The sequence below is a fragment of the Symsagittifera roscoffensis genome, chromosome 3 (assembly GCF_963678635.1).
Source record: "Symsagittifera roscoffensis chromosome 3, txSymRosc1.1, whole genome shotgun sequence".
Lineage (NCBI taxonomy): Eukaryota > Metazoa > Xenacoelomorpha > Acoela > Convolutidae > Symsagittifera > Symsagittifera roscoffensis.
Genome location: NC_087064.1, coordinates 8,791,007 through 8,817,571, shown reverse-complemented (window position 1 = coordinate 8,817,571; position 26,565 = coordinate 8,791,007). Strand labels below are relative to the sequence as shown.

Below are 26,565 nucleotides of genomic sequence, written 5' to 3'. Positions count from 1 at the left end.
AACTTCAGTCTATGTACAGATACTTGAACTTTTTTAAAGAATTTTAAATAGTCTAACACAATTTTCCAAGTTAGTTTCCTTTTCAAAATTTGTCTGAGCCAAACAGCAGGCAAAAGTACTGTGGTCATTGTTTTGCAGGCCACGAGTAATGAAACTCACAAGGCACAAAGCAAAACAAATCACACTCTTCTCACCCCTTCTCACCTCTGTAAATAAGAATTCATGTAGAAAGCATAGTTGTAGAAATTTTTAATCAACGACGAAACTGAAGGTTAAGACGGACTAAAAGCTCATACTATATAACGATCTTTGAACTGGAACCTCATCAGGGTTACTAACGGTGCTTGTGACCTCGAGTATGTTTTGTGTTTTTTGAGCCCCGCTGTTTATATTCAATTTTTATTCGTCAGCAGTAGAAAACTGTAAATACCGCTGGGAAATTAGCGTCTGAATAATGGCGAGACAACTTAATTCTCCTTTAATAGAAAAGTATGCACAACTCGATGCAAAGTACAAGACTGAAGAACGAAACATAGCGCAACTGACCTCAGAATGAACTATTCCGCGTTATCACAGATCATCATAACTTTGCTTCTATTTTCGACTCCTGTTCTGTCTAGAGGTAACTTATTAATTTAAATTTTTTTTTTACTTATCACTACTGCTACGGCTGTGCACTTTCTAGAAAATAGTTTTCCCATACTTGTAAGTTGCCTTTTTCAATTAATAAGTTAGTTCAACTTTCTACCACGTTTGGAAAACTCAGTTTCTCAGAAATCTTTTCATAAATTACTTGCCAATAAGTCATTTTAACTTACTTGCAAGTTTTTTAACTTACTTAATCTTACTATCAAAATTTTTTGTCAAGGCACTAAATTTGGCTGCGTTGACCAAGGAGAGGTAGCCTTTTCTGGTTTGTGTCCGGACCCAGAAATTTCTCGGCCACAGTATGTAAGTGCCTCATATGGCAGTTACGAACAAGTTATTCGTCATGTTTGCTCCGGATACCCACCCAAGCCTAATTCGGGATGGCCTCTCTGCACTAACAATTCTGTGGAACTAATAACTACTGTGGTGTCTTCTCGGTGAGCGCCTTAATTTTCTCTCTCTTCAGTGCCAGCTAACACATTTTCAAGATTTTGACCTGAATTTGACAATTATGTATCTGCTGGTTTGTTTAAGGTGCAATTACAAGTCTTCGTGTTCATTTCAAGTCGATGAGCTTATCAAACCTAATGTGCTCTCGTGTGACTCTGGATTATTTATGTATTTCGAAGTTCAGTTTGACTGTTATAGTTACAAAAGTAAGTTTTTTAACCATTTTTCAAATGGTTTATTGAAATTTCTTGTAGTTATATTGGTTTAAATGTGCCTTCAGCTGTATGTGCTTCTCTGGAATCTGCTCAGAAGCTTCTATTTACTGGAGTAAAAGCCGGAGAAGTATCAACTTCTGAATGTCCAGATGTCAAGATACTTGGCAACGTGGCCAAAGAAAAGTGTCTCGGAAGAGATTCGTGGGATTCATCACTATCCAAGCCATGCCCTGAAGTAAAGTTGAAATACGCGTCTGTTATAGTTATGATTGTATATTGGTAATATCTCGAGAAATAAAGATGCAGTCAAATTGCATTGTCATACGAGGCAATATATAGTGAAAGTGTTTGGCAAAATAGAAATCTGCGATTTGCCTGGCGTTGACTTCTTAAAGTTTAAAACTGGCGCTTATTTATTTTAGTCGTGGTTTAACAGAGCAGCATTTAAAATCACGAACTCAAATGGCAAGGCAGATGAAGTCGGGATGGGCTGGGAGATGCTGCACTCAGCGCTGAAAAATCAGTCGTCATCCGTGGATCTTTTGGAAGCTGGGAGGACGTTTTACGAAGTTGAACCAATCGAAATCCGTTTTAAGGACTTACTGATAGGTTAGTGTAGACGAGCGCTATTCTTGAGCCGAATTTTTCCGACAAAAGTTTGGTCCTGTTACTGACCGGGCAATAAGCCTAAAATACTCCTTTTCTTTTTAAATCAAGGCTATAAGCCGTAAATAGAACTTGATCCTTTAAATGTTTCAGTACAGCGACGAGTTGAAATGAGTTGATGATAATATTGTGCTGTTTCCTGCATTGTTCGATATGTTTAGACCTGTACCTAACACGAGTGGAGTTCTTTTCCGCTTTGCTGTACTTGAATGTGCCTAAATACAAACCACCCAGATTAACCTTCAATCGGGCTTCCATCTACAAGCCAGTATCATGTCTTGGTGAGTTGCTCTCTGTATAATAGTTGAAGTTTCCAGTTTTTTTTTCCAGCCGAAAACTTTGGGTTTTGATAATTGCATCATTAAACACGCAACGAAACAAAAATGTCTCAAATTCTTCTTATTCTCTCACGTTTTGCAGGATAGGATTAATTAATGAGATACTGACGAAATATAACGAGAGATTTTGTGCGATGGATCCTCAAAAAGATGTTATTACAATTGTAGGTCTGATTTTGTCTGGAGATCATATGGAAAACCGGTCACTGATCATGATCTAGCACTGGAAAATTAACGAGAAAAACTGGCTGAAAATTTTTGATTTTTAATTCAATTTCGAGTGAGTAAGGTGAGCGAGCAGGCTTACAAGTTTTTTTTAATTAGTGTAGTTTTTCTGCGTGGTGCGACAAAAAGATCTATGTCAATCTATTATGTAGGCATATTCCAGTCCTAGTAAAATAGGTAAATTGGACAACTGTTGTAGAAAAATGACCAGAAAAAAAATTGCCGAAAAGTTGTGAATTTTTTGAAGTTATTGAATCCCAAAATGAAGCTAAAAAATTCAAACTTATTTTACTTGCTTGAAACTAAGTTTTCGCGGCTTAAATTCAGCATAATTTTTAAGCCGTAAAAACTTAGTTTCAAACAAGTAAAATCAGTTTTGGAGTTTTAAGCGCCATTTGGGGATTCAATAACTTCAAAAAGTTCATAACTTTGAATTTTTTTTTCTGGTCATTTTTCTATAATAGTTGTACAATTTGTCTATTTTACTAGGACTGGAATATGCCTACATAATAGGTTGACGTCAGATCTTTTTGTCACACCACGCAGAAAAACTACACTAATTTGAAAAAAAACTTGTTTAGCTTTTTTTAAAGACTATGGTCGGCACTTTCTGTCCTACTTGCATAAAAAACCGGCTATCCTTGTTTTCGTATGAAAATGCTAGTTGCGGCTTGTCTTGGTTAATTAGGTTAACATGGCTGTTTTGCTCCAAACAAGCGAAGCAAATTATCAACAATCAATTTGTTACTCTGGATTAAGCTCTGTCTACAATTTTTTTTTTCGTCTGATATTAAACGTTTTCAAAGCTTTATCAAATGATTAGTCTGAAGTCACTTAATTTGTGAGAGTTTTGCATTCCAGCGTTTTTTTATTTTTTTTTAAATTACGACATTCTTAAGCTCTGCTCAGCCTCAGAGCTTATAATAATTTACAGACAACCAAAGTCCAGCTGAAAAAAGTTGAAAAATTAGTGCAAAAATTACGCAATTCCATTATCTTTGCTGTTAGTTTTTCAATATTTTTAAAGGAAAATTCTACCATGATAATTCGGACCGGGTACTTGCTACTTAAACATTTATACTCCTGTTTTATTCAGTATTTTTTGTTTAGTTTCTGGAATGGTTTGATTTAATTCAACGGGCTGATTTGTTTTATGTTCTAGCTACGGATTACGTCATTGCTTTTGGAACTGTGGATTTGGCGTCATATACCGACTTATTCAATGTTAAGTAAGTCACATCCGAATGTTCGTGGAAGAAAACCAGGCGCATACCTGCGGTTTCGCGGTGGGGTTAAGTTCAAATTGGCGCAATTTTTAAGAGTAGCGAGCGTAGTGAAGGCTCTTTTATACGTCTTGGTCATTTTTGTGTTTTTTTTCGAGATAAGTCCTAAAAGTCTCTAATAACTACAGATGTGCGTTCATACATATTGATGCATTTATGAATGCACTTAGGTAAATATGAACTTTTTCAGTGTTTTTCAGTGTTTTTGAGTTCAATTGAAATTCATCTGCTGAAGGTGACATAAATAGCCCTCTCGAAATACAAACGTGGAAATGGCGCAAAAAAACTCGAACGATTTCCAGTTTCTAAGGTGGAATTTAATTTTAAGATTTTTTCAACAATTTCAGTGTTTTTGATATTGCTTTCATTTCTTTTTTCCAATCTTCGATTGGCTATGCTTTTGAAGGTTATGATAAAAAGATCACTTTACTCTTTGAGCGTTCCCTCATCGGAGTCAGATGTAATTGACATTCAAGAAATGCTTTTGAAAATTATTTTTTATAATGAAAAAAAGACGATAGCTAAAAATTTTTTAAAAATTCTTTGAGTAAAAAGTAGTTGATAGGCATTTATATCTAGAAAAACTGTTTAGAGATAAAATTGCTGGAGTGTTTCACTTCAGTTTTATGTCAGAAGCTAATTGCAACCTTCTCGGAGCGAACTTTGGACAAAATGTTACAATTGACGTTCTGCAAGACCAGGTTAGCTTTCCCTCTTAGACCAGTTAACTGTTGTAAAACATTTTAAAAAAAACTAGCTTTTATCTACATTTTATTTCAAACATCATGGAATAAATGTTCGGAAATTTTCATTTGCTGTTTCGTTAATAGCATAGGACGCTTTAATTGATCCGATCATTGAAAATGAGTAGGAATTTTGAATTTGGGTACGCTTTCTTTCTGATAATCGTTTTTATTAGCTTAGTGGTTGTCATTTATGTCGAACAGGTCGACAAAAGCTGTTTGGGTGTACTCAGACTGAAGATAACCGACCAAGCAATTTTTGGAAGTTTCGTGAGCTGTATTTTAAAAGTAGAGCTCGACTAGCTTCTACAATAATTTCAAAGGTCTAGTTTCTATCCTCAATAATTTTGTGATTATTTGTTTACTGATAATCGTATTTTTGCTTAGTGGTATTCATTTATGTCGAACAGGTAGATAAAAGATGTTGGGGGTGTACTCAGACTGGAGATAATCGACCAAATAAACGTTGGAAATTTCGTGAGCTCTATTTTAAAAGTAGAGCTCGACTAGGTTCTACAATAATTTCCAAGGTCTAGTTTTCATCCTCAATAATTTTGTGATTGTTTGTTTATTGATAATCGTTTTTTTTGCTTAGTGGTATTCATTTTAAGCAGGTAGACAAAAGCTGTTGGGGCTGTACTAACACTGAAGATAACCGGCCAATAAATGTTGGAAGTTTTTTAAGCTCTATTTTAACAGAAGAGCTCGGCTAGCTTCTACTTTTGATTTAAATAAGGTTTTCGTTAATTTCTAAGGTTCGTTTCCCATCTTCAATAATTGTGTGATTGTTTGTTTTCTGATGCTTGTTTTTTTTTGCTGAGTGCTATTTATATGTCGAACAGGTCGACAAAAGCTGATTGGGTGTACTCAGACTGCAGATAACCGTCCAAAAAAATTTGGAAGCTTTTAATGCTCCGTTATAAAGCTATGTTCGACTAGCTTCTACATTTAATTTGAAACTGTTTTTCAATTACTTCTAAGGTCTTTTTTCATCCTGAATAATTGTGTGAATTTTTGTTTTCTGTTTTTTTTTTTTGCTCAGTGGAATTCCTTTGTGTCGAACAGGTCGGCAAAGGCTGTTTGGGTGTACTCAGACTGAAGATAAACGACCAATAAAGTGTTGGTAATTTTTAATGCTCTATTTTAAAAGCTAAGCTCGACTAGCTTCTATATTTGATTTAAATGTACAGGTCGACAAAAGCTGTTTTAGTGTACTCAGACTGAAGATAACCGACCATTAAAATCTGGGAAGTTTTTAATGCTCTTTTTCAAAAGCTGAGCTCGACTAGCTTCTAATTTTAATATAAATGTTCAGGCCGACAAAAGCTGTTTGGGTGTACTCAGACTGAAGATAACCGACCAATAATATGCTGGAATTTTTTCATTGCTCTATTTTAAAAGCTGCGCTCGACTAGCTTGTACGTTTGATTTGAAACTGTTTTTCAGTAATTTCTAAGATCTAATTTCCATCCTCATTAATTGTGCGATTATTCGTTTTCGGATAATCGTTCTTTTGCCTAGTGGTACTCATTAATGTCGAACAGGTCGACAAAAGCTGTTTGGGTGTACTCAGACTGAAGATAACCGACCAATAAAAAGTTGGAGATTTTTAATGCTCTATTTTAAAAGCTGACCTCGACTTGCTTCTACATTTGTTTTGAAACTGTTTTTCAATAATTTCTAAGATCTTATTTCCATCCCCATTAATTTTGTGATTATTTGTTTTCTGATAACCATTTTTGTGCCTAGTGGTATTCATTAATGTTGAACAGGTCGACAAAATCTGTTTGGGTGTACTCAGACTGAAGCTAACCGACCAATAAATTGTCGGATGTTTTTAATGCTCTATTTTAAAAGCTGAGCTCGACTAGCTTCTGCATTTGATTTGAAACTGTTTTTCAATAATTTCTAAGATCTTATTTCCATCCTCATTAATTGTGCGATTATTTGTATTCTGATAATCGTTTTTTTTTTGCCTAGTGGTACTCGTTAACTTCGAGCATGTCGACAAAAGCTGTTTGGGTGTACTCAGACTGAGGATAACCGACCAATAAAATTTTGGAGGTTTTTAATGCTCTATTTCAAAAGCTGAGCTCGACTTGCTTCTACATTTGTTTTAAAACTGTTTTTCAATAATTTCTAAGATCTAATTTCCATCCTCATTAATTGTGCGATTATTTGTTTTCTGATAATCGTTTTTTTTTGCCTAGTGGTACTCAATAGTGTCGAACAGGTCGACATAAGTTGTTTGGGTGTACTCAGACTGAAGATAACCAACCAATAAAATGTTGGAGGTTTTTAATGCTCTATTTTAAAAGCTGAGCTCGACTTGCTTCTACATTTGATTTGAAACTGTTTTTCAATAATTTCTAAGATCATCTTTCCATCCTCATTAATTGTGCGGTTATTTGTTTTCCGATAATCGTTTTTTTGCCTAGTGGTACTCGTTAACTTCGAACATGTCGACAAAAGCTGTTTGGGTGTACTCAGACTGAGGATAACCGACCAATAAAATGTTGGAGGTTTTTAATGCTCTATTTCAAAAGCTGAGCTCGATTTGCTTCTACATTTGTTTTAAAACTGTTTTTCAATAATTTCTAAGATCTAATTTCCATCCTCATTAATTGTGCGATTATTTGTTTTCTGATAATCGTTTTTTTGCCTAGTGGTACTCAATAGTGTCGAACAGGTCGACAAAAGTTGTTTGGGTGTACTCAGACTGAAGATAACCGACCAATAAAATGTTGGAGGTTTTAAATGCTCTATTTTAAAAGCTGAGCTCGACTTGCTTCTACATTTGATTTGAAACTGTTTTTCAATAATTTCGAAGATCATATTTCCATCCTCATTAATTGTGCGGTTATTTGTTTTCTGATAATCGTTTTTTTGCCTAGTGGTACTCATTTATGTCGAACAGGTCGACAAAAGCTGTTTGGGTGTACTCAGACTGAAGATAACCGACCAATAAAATGTTGGAAGTTTTTAATGCTCTGTTTTATAAGCTGAGCTCGACTAGCTTCTACATCTGATTTGATATTGCTTTTCAGTAATTTCTATGGTCTAATTTCCATCCTCAAGCCTTCAGTGATTATTTATATTCTGTTAATCGTTTTTTTTGCCTAGTGTTTTTCATTTATGTTGAACAGGTCGAGAAAAGCTGTTTGGGTGTACTCAGACTGAAGATAACCAACCAATAAAATGTTGGAGGTTTTTAATGCTCTATTTTAAAAGCTGAGCTCGACTTGCTTCTACATTTGATTTGAAACTGTTTTTCAATAATTTCTAAGATCATATTTCCATCTTCATTAATTGTGCGGTTATTTGTTTTCTGATAATCGTTTTTTTTGCCTAGTGGTACTCGTTAACTTCGAACATGTCGACAAAAGCTGTTTGGGTGTACTCAGACTGAGGATAACCGACCAATAAAATGTTGGAGGTTTTTAATGCTCTATTTCAAAAGCTGAGCTCGATTTGCTTCTACATTTGTTTTAAAACTGTTTTTCATTAATTTCTAAGATCTATTTTCCATCCTCATTAATTGTGCGATTATTTGTTTTCTGATAATCGTTTTTTTGCCTAGTGGTACTCATTTATGTCGAACAGGTCGACAAAAGCTGTTTGGGTGTACTCAGACTGAAGATAACCGACCAATAAAATGTTGGAAGTTTTTAATGCTCTATTTTAAAAGCTGAGCTCGACTAGCTTCTACATCTGATTTGATATTGCTTTTCAATAATTTCTATGGTCTAATTTCCATCCTCAAGCCTTCAGTGATTATTTATATTCTGTTAATCGTTTTTTTTGCCTAGTGTTTTTCATTTATGTTGAACAGGTCGAGAAAAGCTGTTTGGGTGTACTCAGACTGAAGATAACCAACCAATAAAATGTTGGAGGTTTTTAATGCTCTATTTTAAAAGCTGAGCTCGACTTGCTTCTACATTTGATTTGAAACTGTTTTTCAATAATTTCCAAGATCATATTTCCATCCTCATTAATTGTGCGGTTATTTATTTTCTGATAATCGTTTTTTTGCCTAGTGGTACTCGTTAACTTCGAACATGTCGACAAAAGCTGTTTGGGTGTACTCAGACTGAGGATAACCGACCAATAAAATGTTGGAGGTTTTTAATGCTCTATTTCAAAAGCTGAGCTCGATTTGCTTCTACATTTGTTTTAAAACTGTTTTTCATTAATTTCTAAGATCTATTTTCCATCCTCATTAATTGTGCGATTATTCGTTTTCGGATAATCGTTCTTTTGCCTAGTGGTACTCATTAATGTCGAACAGGTCGACAAAAGCTGTTTGGGTGTACTCAGACTGAAGATAACCGACCAATAAAAAGTTGGAGATTTTTAATGCTCTATTTTAAAAGCTGACCTCGACTTGCTTCTACATTTGTTTTGAAACTGTTTTTCAATAATTTCTAAGATCTTATTTCCATCCCCATTAATTTTGTGATTATTTGTTTTCTGATAACCATTTTTGTGCCTAGTGGTATTCATTAATGTTGAACAGGTCGACAAAATCTGTTTGGGTGTACTCAGACTGAAGCTAACCGACCAATAAATTGTCGGATGTTTTTAATGCTCTATTTTAAAAGCTGAGCTCGACTAGCTTCTGCATTTGATTTGAAACTGTTTTTCAATAACTTCTAAGATCTAATTTCCATCCTCATTAATTGTGCGATTATTTTTATTCTGATAATCGTTTTTTTTTTGCCTAGTGGTACTCGTTAACTTCGAGCATGTCGACAAAAGCTGTTTGGGTGTACTCAGACTGAGGATAACCGACCAATAAAATTTTGGAGGTTTTTAATGCTCTATTTCAAAAGCTGAGCTCGACTTGCTTCTACATTTGTTTTAAAACTGTTTTTCAATAATTTCTGAGATCTAATTTCCATCCTCATTAATTGTGCGATTATTTGTTTTCTGATAATCGTTTTTTTGCCTAGTGGTACTCAATAGTGTCGAACAGGTCGACATAAGTTGTTTGGGTGTACTCAGACTGAAGATAACCAACCAATAAAATGTTGGAGGCTTTTAATGCTCTATTTTAAAAGCTGAGCTCGACTTGCTTCTACATTTGATTTGAAACTGTTTTTCAATAATTTCTAAGATCATCTTTCCATCCTCATTAATTGTGCGGTTATTTGTTTTCTGATAATCGTTTTTTTGCCTAGTGGTACATGTTAATTTCGAACATGTCGACAAAAGCTGTTTGGGTGTACTCAGACTGAGGATAACCGACCAATAAAATGTTGGAGGTTTTTAATGCTCTATTTCAAAAGCTGAGCTCGATTTGCTTCTACATTTGTTTTAAAACTGTTTTTCAATAATTTCTAAGATCTAATTTCCATCCTCATTAATTGTGCGATTATTTGTTTTCTGATAATCGTTTTTTTGCCTAGTGGTACTCAATAGTGTCGAACAGGTCGACAAAAGTTGTTTGGGTGTACTCAGACTGAAGATAACCGGCCAATAAAATGTTGGAGGTTTTTAATGCTCTATTTTAAAAGCTGAGCTCGACTTGCTTCTACATTTGATTTGAAAGTGTTTTTCAATAATTTCGAAGATCATATTTCCATCCTCATTAATTGTGCGGTTATTTGTTTTCTGATAATCGTTTTTTTGCCTAGTGGTACTCATTTATGTCGAACAGGTCGACAAAAGCTGTTTGGGTGTACTCAGACTGAAGATAACCGACCAATAAAATGTTGGAAGTTTTTAATGCTCTGTTTTATAAGCTGAGCTCGACTAGCTTCTACATCTGATTTGATATTGCTTTTCAGTAATTTCTATGGTCTAATTTCCATCCTCAAGCCTTCAGTGATTATTTATATTCTGTTAATCGTTTTTTTTTGCCTAGTGTTTTTCATTTATGTTGAACAGGTCGAGAAAAGCTGTTTGGGTGTACTCAGACTGAAGATAACCAACCAATAAAATGTTGGAGGTTTTTAATGCTCTATTTTAAAAGCTGAGCTCGACTTGCTTCTACATTTGATTTGAAACTGTTTTTCAATAATTTCTAAGATCATATTTCCATCCTCATTAATTGTGCGGTTATTTGTTTTCTGATAATCGTTTTTTTTTGCCTAGTGGTACTCGTTAACTTCGAACATGTCGACAAAAGCTGTTTGGGTGTACTCAGACTGAGGATAACCGACCAATAAAATGTTGGAGGTTTTTAATGCTCTATTTCAAAAGCTGAGCTCGATTTGCTTCTACATTTGTTTTAAAACTGTTTTTCATTAATTTCTAAGATCTATTTTCCATCCTCATTAATTGTGCGACTATTTGTTTTCTGATAATCGTTTTTTTGCCTAGTGGTACTCATTTATGTCGAACAGGTCGACAAAAGCTGTTTGGATGTACTCAGACTGAAGATAACCGACCAATAAAATGTTGGAAGTTTTTAATGCTCTATTTTAAAAGCTGAGCTCGACTAGCTTCTACATCTGATTTGATATTGCTTTTCAATAATTTCTATGGTCTAATTTCCATCCTCAAGCCTTCAGTGATTATTTATGTTCTGTTAATCGTTTTTTTTTGCCTAGTGTTTTTCATTTATGTTGAACAGGTCGAGAAAAGCTGTTTGCGTGTACTCAGACTGAAGATAACCAACCAATAAAATGTTGGAGGTTTTTAATGCTCTATTTTAAAAGCTGAGCTCGACTTGCTTCTACATTTGATTTGAAACTGTTTTTCAATAATTTCTAAGATCATATTTCCATCCTCATTAATTGTGCGGTTATTTATTTTCTGATAATCGTTTTTTTGCCTAGTGGTACTCGTTAACTTCGAACATGTCGACAAAAGCTGTTTGGGTGTACTCAGACTGAGGATAACCGACCAATAAAATGTTGGAGGTTTTTAATGCTCTATTTCAAAAGCTGAGCTCGATTTGCTTCTACATTTGTTTTAAAACTGTTTTTCATTAATTTCTAAGATCTATTTTCCATCCTCATTAATTGTGCGATTATTTGTTTTCTGATAATCGTTTTTTTGCCTAGTGGTACTCATTTATGTCGAACAGGTCGACAAAAGCTGTTTGGGTGTACTCAGACTGAAGATAACCGACCAATAAAATGTTGGAAGTTTTTAATGCTCTGTTTTATAAGCTGAGCTCGACTAGCTTCTACATCTGATTTGATATTGCTTTTCAGTAATTTCTATGGTCTAATTTCCATCCTCAAGCCTTCAGTGATTATTTATATTCTGTTAATCGTTTTTTTTTGCCTAGTGTTTTTCATTTATGTTGAACAGGTCGAGAAAAGCTGTTTGGGTGTACTCAGACTGAAGATAACCAACCAATAAAATGTTGGAGGTTTTTAATGCTCTATTTTAAAAGCTAAGCTCGACTTGCTTCTACATTTGATTTGAAACTGTTTTTCAATAATTTCTAAGATCATATTTCCATCCTCATTAATTGTGCGGTTATTTATTTTCTGATAATCGTTTTTTTGCCTAGTGGTACTCGTTAACTTCGAACATGTCGACAAAAGCTGTTTGGGTGTACTCAGACTGAGGATAACCGACCAATAAAATGTTGGAGGTTTTTAATGCTCTATTTCAAAAGCTGAGCTCGATTTGCTTCTACATTTGTTTTAAAACTGTTTTTCATTAATTTCTAAGATCTATTTTCCATCCTCATTAATTGTGCGATTATTTGTTTTCTGATAATCGTTTTTTTGCCTAGTGGTACTCATTTATGTCGAACAGGTCGACAAAAGCTGTTTGGGTGTACTCAGACTGAAGATAACCGACCAATAAAATGTTGGAAGTTTTTAATGCTCTGTTTTATAAGCTGAGCTCGACTAGCTTCTACATCTGATTTGATATTGCTTTTCAGTAATTTCTATGGTCTAATTTCCATCCTCAAGACTTCAGTGATTATTTATATTCTGTTAATCGTTTTTTTTTGCCTAGTGTTTTTCATTTATGTTGAACAGGTCGAGAAAAGCTGTTTGGGTGTACTCAGACTGAAGATAACCAACCAATAAAATGTTGGAGGTTTTTAATGCTCTATTTTAAAAGCTAAGCTCGACTTGCTTCTACATTTGATTTGAAACTGTTTTTCAATAATTTCTAAGATCATATTTCCATCCTCATTAATTGTGCGGTTATTTGTTTTCTGATAATCGTTTTTTTGCCTAGTGGTACTCGTTAACTTCGAACATGTCGACAAAAGCTGTTTGGGTGTACTCAGACTGAGGATAACCGACCAATAAAATGTTGGAGGTTTTTAATGCTCTATTTCAAAAGCTGAGCTCGATTTGCTTCTACATTTGTTTTAAAACTGTTTTTCATTAATTTCTAAGATCTATTTTCCATCCTCATTAATTGTGCGATTATTTGTTTTCTGATAATCGTTTTTTTGCCTAGTGCTACTCATTTATGTGGAACAGGTCGACAAAAGCTGTTTGGGTGTACTCAGATTGAAGATAACCGACCAATAAAATGTTGGAAGTTTTTAATGCTCTATTTTAAAAGCTGAGCTCGACTAGCTTCTACATTTGAATTTAAACTGTTTTTCAATAATTTCTAAGATCATATTTCCATCCTCATTAATTGTGCGGTTATTTGTTTTCTGATAATCGTTTTTTTTTGCCTAGTGGTACTCATTTATGTCGAACAGGTCGACAAAAGCTGTTTGGGTGTACTCAGACTGAAGATAACCGACCAATAAAATGTTGGAAGTTTTTAATGCTCTGTTTTATAAGCTGAGCTCGACTAGCTTCTACATCTGATTTGATATTGCTTTTCAATAATTTCTATGGTCTAATTTCCATCCTCAAGCCTTCAGTGATTATTTATATTCTGTTAATCGTTTTTTTTTGCCTAGTGTTTTTCATTTATGTTGAACAGGTCGAGAAAAGCTGTTTGGGTGTACTCAGACTGAAGATAACCAACCAATAAAATGTTGGAGGTTTTTAATGCTCTATTTTAAAAGCTGAGCTCGACTTGCTTCTACATTTGATTTGAAACTGTTTTTCAATAGTTTCTAAGATCATATTTCCATCCTCATTAATTGTGCGGTTATTTGTTTTCTGATAATCGTTTTTTTGTCTAGTGGTACTCGTTAACTTCGAACATGTCGACAAAAGCTGTTTGAGTGTACTCAGACTGAGGATAACCGACCAATAAAATGTTGGAGGTTTTTAATGCTCTATTTCAAAAGCTGAGCTCGATTTGCTTCTACATTTGTTTTAAAACTGTTTTTCATTAATTTCTAAGATCTATTTTCCATCCTCATTAATTGTGCGATTATTTGTTTTCTGATAATCGTTTTTTTGCCTAGTGGTACTCATTTATGTCGAACAGGTCGACAAAAGCTGTTTGGGTGTACTCAGACTGAAGATAACCGACCAATAAAATGTTGGAAGTTTTTAATGCTCTGTTTTATAAGCTGAGCTCGACTAGCTTCTACATCTGATTTGATATTGCTTTTCAGTAATTTCTATGGTCTAATTTCCATCCTCAAGCCTTCAGTCATTATTTATATTCTGTTAATCGTTTTTTTTTGCCTAGTGTTTTTCATTTCTGTTGAACAGGTCGAGAAAAGCTGTTTGGGTGTACTCAGACTGAAGATAACCAACCAATAAAATGTTGGAGGTTTTTAATGCTCTATTTCAAAAGCTGAGCTCGATTTGCTTCTACATTTGTTTTAAAACTGTTTTTCATTAATTTCTAAGATCTATTTTCCATCCTCATTAATTGTGCGATTATTTGTTTTCTGATAATCGTTTTTTTGCCTAGTGCTACTCATTTATGTGGAACAGGTCGACAAAAGCTGTTTGGGTGTACTCAGATTGAAGATAACCGACCAATAAAATGTTGGAAGTTTTTAATGCTCTATTTTAAAAGCTGAGCTCGACTAGCTTCTACATTTGAATTTAAACTGTTTTTCAATAATTTCTAAGATCATATTTCCATCCTCATTAATTGTGCGGTTATTTGTTTTCTGATAATCGTTTTTTTTTGCCTAGTGGTACTCATTTATGTCGAACAGGTCGACAAAAGCTGTTTGGGTGTACTCAGACTGAAGATAACCGACCAATAAAATGTTGGAAGTTTTTAATGCTCTGTTTTATAAGCTGAGCTCGACTAGCTTCTACATCTGATTTGATATTGCTTTTCAATAATTTCTATGGTCTAATTTCCATCCTCAAGCCTTCAGTGATTATTTATATTCTGTTAATCGTTTTTTTTTTGCCTAGTGTTTTTCATTTATGTTGAACAGGTCGAGAAAAGCTGTTTGGGTGTACTCAGACTGAAGATAACCAACCAATAAAATGTTGGAGGTTTTTAATGCTCTATTTTAAAAGCTGAGCTCGACTTGCTTCTACATTTGATTTGAAACTGTTTTTCAATAGTTTCTAAGATCATATTTCCATCCTCATTAATTGTGCGGTTATTTGTTTTCTGATAATCGTTTTTTTGTCTAGTGGTACTCGTTAACTTCGAACATGTCGACAAAAGCTGTTTGAGTGTACTCAGACTGAGGATAACCGACCAATAAAATGTTGGAGGTTTTTAATGCTCTATTTCAAAAGCTGAGCTCGATTTGCTTCTACATTTGTTTTAAAACTGTTTTTCATTATTTTCTAAGATCTATTTTCCATCCTCATTAATTGTGCGATTATTTGTTTTCTGATAATCGTTTTTTTGCCTAGTGCTACTCATTTATGTGGAACAGGTCGACAAAAGCTGTTTGGGTGTACTCAGACTGAAGATAACCGACCAATAAAATGTTGGAAGTTTTTAATGCTCTATTTTAAAAGCTGAGCTCGACTAGCTTCTACATTTGAATTTAAACTGTTTTTCAATAATTTCTAAGATCATATTTCCATCCTCATTAATTGTGCGGTTATTTGTTTTCTGATAATCGTTTTTTGCCTAGTGTTACTCATTTTTATGGAACAGGTCGACAAAAGCTGTTTGGGTGTACTCAGACTGAAGATAACCGACCAATAAAATGTTGGAAGTTTTTAATGCTCTGTTTTATAAGCTGAGCTCGACTAGCTTCTACATCTGATTTGATATTGGTTTTCAGTAATTTCTATGGTCTAATTTCCATCCTCAAGTCTTCAGTGATTATTTATATTCTGTTAATCTTATTTTTTTGCCTAGTGTTTTTCATTTATGTTGAACAGGTCGACAAAAGCTGTTTGGGTGTACTCAGACTGAAGATAACCGACCAATAAAATGTTGAAGTTTTTAATGCTCTATTTTAAAAGCTGAGCTAGACTAGCTTCTGCATTGGATTTGAAACTGTTTTTCAATAATTTCTAAGATCTAGTTTCTATCCTCATTAATTGTGCGATTATTTGTATTCTGATAATCGTTTTTTTGCCTTGTGGTACTCATTAACTTCGAACCTGTCGACAAAAGCTGTTTGGGTGTACTCAGACTGAAGATAACCGACCAATAAAATGTTGGAGGTTTTTAATGCTCTATTTCAAAAGCTGAGCTGGACTTGCTTCTACATTTGATTTCAAACTGTTTTTCAATAATTTCTAAGATCTAATTTCCATCCTCATTAATTGTGCGATTATTTGTTTTCTGATAATAGTTTTTTTTGCCTAGTGGTACTCAATAGTGTCAGAACAGGTCGACAAAAGCTGTTTGGGTGTACTCAGACTGAAGATAACCGACCAATGAAATATTGGAGGTTTTTAATGCTCTATTTTAAAAGCTGAGCTCGACTTGCTTCTACATTTGATTTGAAACTGTTTTTCAATAATTTCTAAGATCATATTTCCATCCTCATTAATTGTGCGGTTATTTGTTTTCTGATAATCGTTTTTTTGCCTAGTGGTACTCAATAGTGTCAGAACAGGTCGACAAAAGCTGTTTGGGTGTACTCAGACTGAAGATAACCGACCAATGAAATATTGGAGGTTTTTAATGCTCTATTTTAAAAGCTGAGCTCGACTTGCTTCTACATTTGATTTGAAACTGTTTTTCAATAATTTCTAAGATCATATTTCCATCCTCATTAATTGTGCGGTTATTTGTTTTCTGATAATCGTTTTTTTGCCTAGTGGTACTCGTTAACTTCGAACATGTCGACAAAAGCTGTTTGGGTGTACTCAGACTGAAGATAACCGACCAATGAAATGTTGGAGGTTTTTAATGCTCTATTTTAAAAGCTGAGCTCGACTTGCTTCTACATTTGATTTGAAACTGTTTTTCAATAATTTCTAAGATCATATTTCCATCCTCATTAATTGTGCGATTATTTGTTTTCTGATAATCGTTTTTTTGCCTAGTGGTACTCAATAGTGTCAGAACAGGTCGACAAAAGCTGTTTGGGTGTACTCAGACTGAAGATAACCGACCAATAAAATGTTGGAAGTTTTTAATACTCTGTTTTATAAGCTGAGCTCGACTAGCTTCTACATCTGATTTGATATTGGTTTTTAGTAATTTCTAAGGTCTAATTTTCATCCCCAATCCTTCAGTGATTATTTATATTCTGTTAATCTTATTTTTTTGCCTAGTGTTTTTCATTTATGTTGAACAGGTCGACAAAAGCTGTTTGGGTGTGCTCAGACAGAAGATAACCGACCAATAAAATGTTGGAAGTTTTTAATGCTCTATTTTAAAAGCTGAGCTCGACTAGCTTCTACATTTGATTTGAAACTGTTTTTCAAAAGTTTCCAAGATCTAATTTCCATCCTCATTAATTGTGTGATTATTTGTTTTCTTTTAATTGTTTTTTTGCCTAGTGGTACTCGTTAACTTCGAACATGTCGACAAAAGCTGTTTGGGTGTACTCAGACTGAGGATAACCGACCAATAAAATGTTGGAGGTTTTTAATGCTCTATTTCAAAAGCTGAGCTCGATTTGCTTCTACATTTGTTTTAAAACAGTTTTTCATTAATTTCTAAGATCTATTTTCCATCCTCATTAATTGTGCGATTATTTGTTTTCTGATAATCGTTTTTTTGCCTAGTGGTACTCATTTATGTCGAACAGGTCGACAAAAGCTGTTTGGGTGTACTCAGACTGAAGATAACCGACCAATAAAATGTTGGAAGTTTTTAATGCTCTGTTTTATAAGCTGAGCTCGACTAGCTTCTACATCTGATTTGATATTGCTTTTCAGTAATTTCTATGGTCTAATTTCCATCCTCAAGCCTTCAGTCATTATTTATATTCTGTTAATCGTTTTTTTTTGCCTAGTGTTTTTCATTTCTGTTGAACAGGTCGAGAAAAGCTGTTTGGGTGTACTCAGACTGAAGATAACCAACCAATAAAATGTTGGAGGTTTTTAATGCTCTATTTTAAAAGCTGAGCTCGACTTGCTTCTACATTTGATTTGAAACTGTTTTTCAATAATTTCTAAGATCATATTTCCATCCTCATTAATTGTGCGGTTATTTGTTTTCTGATAATCGTTTTTTTGCCTAGTGGTACTCGTTAACTTCGAACATGTCGACAAAAGCTGTTTGGGTGTACTCAGACTGAGGATAACCGACCAATAAAATGTTGGAGGTTTTTAATGCTCTATTTCAAAAGCTGAGCTCGATTTGATTCTACATTTGTTTTAAAACTGTTTTTCATTAATTTCTAAGATCTATTTTCCATCCTCATTAATTGTGCGATTATTTGTTTTCTGATAATCGTTTTTTTGCCTAGTGCTACTCATTTATGTGGAACAGGTCGACAAAAGCTGTTTGGGTGTACTCAGACTGAAGATAACCGACCAATAAAATGTTGGAAGTTTTTAATGCTCTATTTTAAAAGCTGAGCTCGACTAGCTTCTACATTTGAATTTAAACTGTTTTTCAATAATTTCTAAGATCATATTTCCATCCTCATTAATTGTGCGGTTATTTGTTTTCTGATAATCGTTTTTTTGCCTAGTGTTACTCATTTTTATGGAACAGGTCGACAAAAGCTGTTTGGGTGTACTCAGACTGAAGATAACCGACCAATAAAATGTTGGAAGTTTTTAATGCTCTGTTTTATAAGCTGAGCTCGACTAGCTTCTACATCTGATTTGATATTGGTTTTCAGTAATTTCTATGGTCTAATTTCCATCCTCAAGCCTTCAGTGATTATTTATATTCTGTTAATCTTATTTTTTTGCCTAGTGTTTTTCATTTATGTTGAACAGGTCGACAAAAGCTGTTTGGGTGTACTCAGACTGAAGATAACCGACCAATAAAATGTTGAAGTTTTTAATGCTCTATTTTAAAAGCTGAGCTAGACTAGCTTCTGCATTGGATTTGAAACTGTTTTTCATTATTTTCTAAAATCTAATTTCTATCCTCATTAATTGTGCGATTATTTGTATTCTGATAATCGTTTTTTGCCTTGTGGTACTCATTAACTTCGAACATGTCGACAAAAGCTGTTTGGGTGTACTCAGACTGAAGATAACCGACCAATAAAATGTTGGAGGTTTTTAATGCTCTATTTCAAAAGCTGAGCTCGACTTGCTTCTACATTTGATTTCAAACTGTTTTTCAATAATTTCTAAGATCTAATTTCCATCCTCATTAATTGTGCGATTATTTGTTTTCTGATAATCGTTTTTTTTGCCTAGTGGTACTCAATAGTGTCAGAACAGGTCGACAAAAGCTGTTTGGGTGTACTCAGACTGAAGATAACCGACCAATGAAATGTTGGAGGTTTTTAATGCTCTATTTTAAAAGCTGAGCTCGACTTGCTTCTACATTTGATTTGAAACTGTTTTTCAATAATTTCTAAGATGTTATTTCCATCCTCATTAAATGTGCGGTTATTTGTTTTCTGATAATTGTTTTTTTGCCTAGTGGTACTCAATAGTGTCGAACAGGTCGACAAAAGCTGTTTGGGTGTACTCAGACTGAAGATAACCGACCAATAAAATGTTGGAAGTTTTTAATGCTCTGTTTTATAAGCTGAGCTCGACTAGCTTCTACATCTGATTTGATATTGGTTTTTAGTAATTTCTATGGTCTAATTTTCATCCTCAATCCTTCAGTGATTATTTATATTCTGTTAATCTTATTTTTTTGCCTAGTGTTTTTCATTTATGTTGAACAGGTCGACAAAAGCTGTTTGGGTGTGCTCAGACTGAAGATAACCGACCAATAAAATGTTAGAATTTCTTAATGCTCTATTTTAAAAGCTGAGCTCGACTAGCTTCTACATTTAATTTGAAACTGTTTTTCAATAATTTGTAAAATCTAATTTCCATCCTCATTAATTGTGTGACTATTTGTTTTCTTTTAATTTTCTTTTCGCCTAGTGTTTTTCATTTATGTTGAACAGGTCGACAAAAGCTGTTTGGGTGTACTCAGACTGAAGATAACCGACCAATAAAATGTTGAAGTTTTTAATGCTCTATTTTAAAAGCTGAGCTAGACTAGCTTCTGCATTGGATTTGAAACTGTTTTTCAATATTTTCTAAGATCTAATTTCTATCCTCATTAATTGTGCGATTATTTGTATTCTGATAATCGTTTTTTGCCTTGTGGTACTCATTAACTTCGAACATGTCGACAAAAGCTGTTTGGGTGTACTCAGACTGAAGATAACCGACCAATAAAATGTTGGAGGTTTTTAATGCTCTATTTCAAAAGCTGAGCTCGACTTGCTTCTACATTTGATTTCAAACTGTTTTTCAATAATTTCTTAGATCTAATTTCCATCCTCATTAATTGTGCGATTATTTGTTTTCTGATAATCGTTTTTTTTGCCTAGTGGTACTCAATAGTGTCAGAACAGGTCGACAAAAGCTGTTTGGGTGTACTCAGACTGAAGATAACCGACCAATAAAATGTTGGAAGTTTTTAATGCTCTGTTTTATAAGCTGAGCTCGACTAGCTTCTACATCTGATTTGATATTGGTTTTCAGTAATTTCTATGGTCTAATTTCCATCCTCAAGCCTTCAGTGATTATTTATATTCTGTTAATCTTATTTTTTTGCCTAGTGTTTTTCATTTATGTTGAACAGGTCGACAAAAGCTGTTTGGGTGTACTCAGACTGAAGATAACCGACCAATAAAATGTTGAAGTTTTTAATGCTCTATTTTAAAAGCTGAGCTAGACTAGCTTCTGCATTGGATTTGAAACTGTTTTTCATTATTTTCTAAGATCTAATTTCTATCCTCATTAATTGTGCGATTATTTGTATTCTGATAATCGTTTTTTGCCTTGTGGTACTCATTAACTTCGAACATGTCGACAAAAGCTGTTTGGGTGTACTCAGACTGAAGATAACCGACCAATAAAATGTTGGAGGTTTTTAATGCTCTATTTCAAAAGCTGAGCTCGACTTGCTTCTACATTTGATTTCAAACTGTTTTTCAATAATTTCTAAGATCTAATTTCCATCCTCATTAAATGTGCGGTTATTTGTTTTCTGATAATTGTTTTTTTGCCTAGTGGTACTCAATAGTGTCGAACAGGTCGACAAAAGCTGTTTGGGTGTACTCAGACTGAAGATAACCGACCAATAAAATGTTGGAAGTTTTTAATGCTCTGTTTTATAAGCTGAGCTCGACTAGCTTCTACATCTGATTTGATATTGGTTTTTAGTAATTTCTATGGTCTAATTTTCATCCTCAATCCTTCAGTGATTATTTATATTCTGTTAATCTTATTTTTTTGCCTAGTGTTTTTCATTTATGTTGAACAGGTCGACAAAAGCTGTTTGGGTGTGCTCAGACTGAAGATAACCGACCAATAAAATGTTAGAATTTCTTAATGCTCTATTTTAAAAGCTGAGCTCGACTAGCTTCTACATTTAATTTGAAACTGTTTTTCAATAATTTGTAAAATCTAATTTCCATCCTCATTAATTGTGTGACTATTTGTTTTCTTTTAATTTTCTTTTCGCCTAGTGTTTTTCATTTATGTTGAACAGGTCGACAAAAGCTGTTTGGGTGTACTCAGACTGAAGATAACCGACCAATAAAATGTTGAAGTTTTTAATGCTCTATTTTAAAAGCTGAGCTAGACTAGCTTCTGCATTGGATTTGAAACTGTTTTTCAATATTTTCTAAGATCTAATTTCTATCCTCATTAATTGTGCGATTATTTGTATTCTGATAATCGTTTTTTGCCTTGTGGTACTCATTAACTTCGAACATGTCGACAAAAGCTGTTTGGGTGTACTCAGACTGAAGATAACCGACCAATAAAATGTTGGAGGTTTTTAATGCTCTATTTCAAAAGCTGAGCTCGACTTGCTTCTACATTTGATTTCAAACTGTTTTTCAATAATTTCTAAGATCTAATTTCCATCCTCATTAATTGTGCGATTATTTGTTTTCTGATAATCGTTTTTTTTTGCCTAGTGGTACTCAATAGTGTCAGAACAGGTCGACAAAAGCTGTTTGGGTGTACTCAGACTGAAGATAACCGACCAATAAAATGTTGGAAGTTTTTAATGCTCTGTTTTATAAGCTGAGCTCGACTAGCTTCTACATCTGATTTGATATTGGTTTTCAGTAATTTCTATGGTCTAATTTCCATCCTCAAGCCTTCAGTGATTATTTATATTCTGTTAATCTTATTTTTTTGCCTAGTGTTTTTCATTTATGTTGAACAGGTCGACAAAAGCTGTTTGGGTGTACTCAGACTGAAGATAACCGACCAATAAAATGTTGAAGTTTTTAATGCTCTATTTTAAAAGCTGAGCTAGACTAGCTTCTGCATTGGATTTGAAACTGTTTTTCATTATTTTCTAAGATCTAATTTCTATCCTCATTAATTGTGCGATTATTTGTATTCTGATAATCGTTTTTTGCCTTGTGGTACTCATTAACTTCGAACATGTCGACAAAAGCTGTTTGGGTGTACTCAGACTGAAGATAACCGACCAATAAAATGTTGGAGGTTTTTAATGCTCTATTTCAAAAGCTGAGCTCGACTTGCTTCTACATTTGATTTCAAACTGTTTTTCAATAATTTCTAAGATCTAATTTCCATCCTCATTAATTGTGCGATTATTTGTTTTCTGATAATCGTTTTTTTTTGCCTAGTGGTACTCAATAGTGTCAGAACAGGTCGACAAAAGCTGTTTGGGTGTACTCAGACTGAAGATAACCGACCAATGAAATGTTGGAGGTTTTTAATGCTCTATTTTAAAAGCTGAGCTCGACTTGCTTCTACATTTGATTTGAAACTGTTTTTCAATAATTTCTAAGATGTTATTTCCATCCTCATTAAATGTGCGGTTATTTGTTTTCTGATAATTGTTTTTTTGCCTAGTGGTACTCAATAGTGTCGAACAGGTCGACAAAAGCTGTTTGGGTGTACTCAGACTGAAGATAACCGACCAATAAAATGTTGGAAGTTTTTAATGCTCTGTTTTATAAGCTGAGCTCGACTAGCTTCTACATCTGATTTGATATTGGTTTTTAGTAATTTCTATGGTCTAATTTTCATCCTCAATCCTTCAGTGATTATTTATATTCTGTTAATCTTATTTTTTTGCCTAGTGTTTTTCATTTATGTTGAACATGTCGACAAAAGCTGTTTGGGTGTGCTCAGACTGAAGATAACCGACCAATAAAATGTTAGAATTTCTTAATGCTCTATTTTAAAAGCTGAGCTCGACTAGCTTCTACATTTAATTTGAAACTGTTTTTCAATAATTTGTAAAATCTAATTTCCATCCTCATTAATTGTGTGACTATTTGTTTTCTTTTAATTTTCTTTTCGCCTAGTGTTTTTCATTTATGTTGAACAGGTCGACAAAAGCTGTTTGGGTGTACTCAGACTGAAGATAACCGACCAATAAAATGTTGAAGTTTTTAATGCTCTATTTTAAAAGCTGAGCTAGACTAGCTTCTGCATTGGATTTGAAACTGTTTTTCAATATTTTCTAAGATCTAATTTCTATCCTCATTAATTGTGCGATTATTTGTATTCTGATAATCGTTTTTTGCCTTGTGGTACTCATTAACTTCGAACATGTCGACAAAAGCTGTTTGGGTGTACTCAGACTGAAGATAACCGACCAATAAAATGTTGGAGGTTTTTAATGCTCTATTTCAAAAGCTGAGCTCGACTTGCTTCTACATTTGATTTCAAACTGTTTTTCAATAATTTCTAAGATCTAATTTCCATCCTCATTAATTGTGCGATTATTTGTTTTCTGATAATCGTTTTTTTTGCCTAGTGGTACTCAATAGTGTCAGAACAGGTCGACAAAAGCTGTTTGGGTGTACTCAGACTGAAGATAACCGACCAATGAAATGTTGGAGGTTTTTAATGCTCTATTTTAAAAGCTGAGCTCGACTTGCTTCTACATTTGATTTGAAACTGTTTTTCAATAATTTCTAAGATGTTATTTCCATCCTCATTAAATGTGCGGTTATTTAATTTCTGATAATTGTTTTTTTGCCTAGTGGTACTCAATAGTGTCGAACAGGTCGACAAAAGCTGTTTGGGTGTACTCAGACTGAAGATAACCGACCAATAAAATGTTGGAAGTTTTTAATGCTCTGTTTTATAAGCTGAGCTCGACTAGCTTCTACATCTGATTTGATATTGGTTTTTAGTAATTTCTAAGGTCTAATTTTCATCCTCAATCCTTCAGTGATTATTTATTTTCTGTTAATCTTATTTTTTTGCCTAGTGTTTTTCATTTATGTTGAACAGGTCGACAAAAGCTGTTTGGGTGTGCTCAGACTGAAGATAACCGACCAATAAAATGTTAGAATTTCTTAATGCTCTATTTTAAAAGCTGAGCTCGACTAGCTTCTACATTTAATTTGAAACTGTTTTTCAATAATTTGTAAAATCTAATTTCCATCCTCATTAATTGTGTGACTATTTGTTTTCTTTTAATTTTCTTTTCGCCTAGTGTTTTTATTTAATTTGAATGGGTCGACAAAAGCTGTTTGGGTGTACTCAGACTGAAGATAACCGACCAATAAAATGTTGGAAGTTTTTAGTGCTCTATTTTAAAAGCTGAGCTCGACTAGCTTCTACATTTGATTTGAAACTCTTTTTCATTAATTTCTAGGATCTAATTTCCATCCTCGTTAATTGTGCGATTATTTGGTTTCTGATAATCGTTTTTTTGCCCAGTGGTACTCATTAATGTCGAACAGGTCGACAAAAGCTGCTTGGGTGTACTCAGACTGAAGATAACCGACCAATAAAATGTTGGAAGTTTTTAATGCTCTATTTTAAAAGCTGAGATCGACTAGCTTCTACATTTGATTTGAAACTGTTTTTCAGTAATTTCTAAGATCTAATTTCCATCCTCGTTATTTGTGCGATTTTTTTTCTGATAATCGTTTTTTTGCCCAGTGGTACTCATTAATGTCGAACAGGTCGACAAAAGCTGCTTGGGTGTACTCAGACTGAAGATAACCGACCAATAAAATGTTGGAAGTTTTTAATGCTCTATTTTAAAAGCTGAGATCGACTAGCTTCTACATTTGATTTGAAACTGTTTTTCAGTAATTTCTAAGATCTAATTTCCATCCTCGTTATTTGTGCGATTTTTTTTCTGATAATCGTTTTTTTGCCCAGTGGTACTCATTAATGTCGAACAGGTCGACAAAAGCTGCTTGGGTGTACTCAGACTGAAGATAACCGACCAATAAAATGTTGGAAGTTTTTAATGCTCTATTTTAAAAGCTGAGATCGACTAGCTTCTACATTTGATTTGAAACTGTTTTTCAGTAATTTCTAAGATCTAATTTCCATCCTCGTTATTTGTGCGATTTTTTTTCTGATAATCGTTTTTTTTGCCCAGTAGTACTCATTAATGTCGAACAGGTCGACAAAAGCTGTTTGGGTGTACTCAGACTGAAGATAACGTACCAATAAAATGTTGAAGGTTTTTAGTGGTCTATTTTAAAAGCTGAGATCGACTTGCTTCTACATTTGATTTCAAACTGGTTTTCAATAATTTCTAAGATCTTAATTCCATCCTCAGTAATTGTGCGGTTATTTGTTTCCTGAAAATTGTTTTTTTTTGCCTTGTGGCACTCATCAATGTCGAACTGGTCGACAAAAGCTGTTTGGGTGTACTCAGACTGAAGATAACCGACCAAGAAAATATGGAAGTTTTTAATGCTCTATTTTATAAGCTGAGCTCGACTAGCTTCTACATCTGATTTGAAATTGTTTTTCAGTATTTTCTAAGGTCTAAATTCTATCCTCAATAATTGTGTGATTATTTGTTTTCTTTTAATTGCTTTTTTTTGCCTAGTGTTTTTTTATTTATGTTGAACAGGTCGACAAAAGCTGTTTGGGTGTACTCAGACTGAAGATAACCGACCAATAAAATGTTGGAAGTTTTTAATGCTCTATTTTAAAAGCTGAGCTCGACTAGATTTTACATTTGATTTGAAACTGTTTTTCAGTAATTTCTAAGATCTAATTTCTATCCTCATTAATTGTGCGATTATTTGCTTTCTGATAATCGTTTCTTTGCCTAGTGTTTTTTTATTTATGTTGAACAGGTCGACAAAAGCTGTTTGGGTGTACTCAGACTGAAGATAACCGACCAATAAAATGTTGGAAGTTTTTAATGCTCTATTTTAAAAGCTGAGCTCGACTAGATTTTACATTTGATTTGAAACTGTTTTTCAGTAATTTCTAAGATCTAATTTCCATCCTCGTTAATTGTGCGATTATTTGGTTTCTGATAATCGTTTTTTTGCCCAGTGGTACTCATTAATGTCGAACAGGTCGACAAAAGCTGCTTGAATGTACTCAGACTGAAGATTACCGACCAATAAAATGTTGGAAGTTTTTAATGCTCTATTTTAAAAGCTGAGATCGACTAGCTTCTACATTTGATTTGAAACTGTTTTTCAGTAATTTCTAAGATCTAATTTCCATCCTCGTTATTTGTGCGATTTTTTTTCTGATAATCGTTTTTTTGCCCAGTGGTACTCATTAATGTCGAACAGGTCGACAAAAGCTGCTTGGGTGTACTCAGACTGAAGATAACCGACCAATAAAATGTTGGAAGTTTTTAATGCTCTATTTTAAAAACTGAGATCGACTAGCTTCTACATTTGATT

At 33.8% G+C, this 26,565-nt stretch overlaps 1 protein-coding gene across 2 annotated transcripts in view; it reads left to right on the top strand.

Annotated features, from left to right (window-relative positions):
- Positions 1 to 483: 483 nt before the first annotated feature.
- LOC134842223 (uncharacterized) overlaps positions 484 to 26,565 on the top strand; it is a 78,782-nt gene continuing 52,700 nt past the window's right edge. Inside the window, exons 1-8 of one of the 2 annotated variants that reach the window (XM_063858456.1) lie at positions 484 to 622; positions 869 to 1,085; positions 1,183 to 1,304; positions 1,379 to 1,548; positions 1,736 to 1,922; positions 2,141 to 2,260; positions 3,705 to 3,771; positions 4,418 to 4,526. In XM_063858456.1, the coding sequence (XP_063714526.1) occupies positions 553 to 622; positions 869 to 1,085; positions 1,183 to 1,304; positions 1,379 to 1,548; positions 1,736 to 1,922; positions 2,141 to 2,260; positions 3,705 to 3,771; positions 4,418 to 4,526 (1,062 nt within the window). In that variant the 5' untranslated portion in view covers positions 484 to 552. The remainder of the gene's footprint in view (positions 623 to 868; positions 1,086 to 1,182; positions 1,305 to 1,378; positions 1,549 to 1,735; positions 1,923 to 2,140; positions 2,261 to 3,704; positions 3,772 to 4,417; positions 4,527 to 26,565) is intronic. The other variant, XM_063858457.1, reaches the window with a different exon arrangement.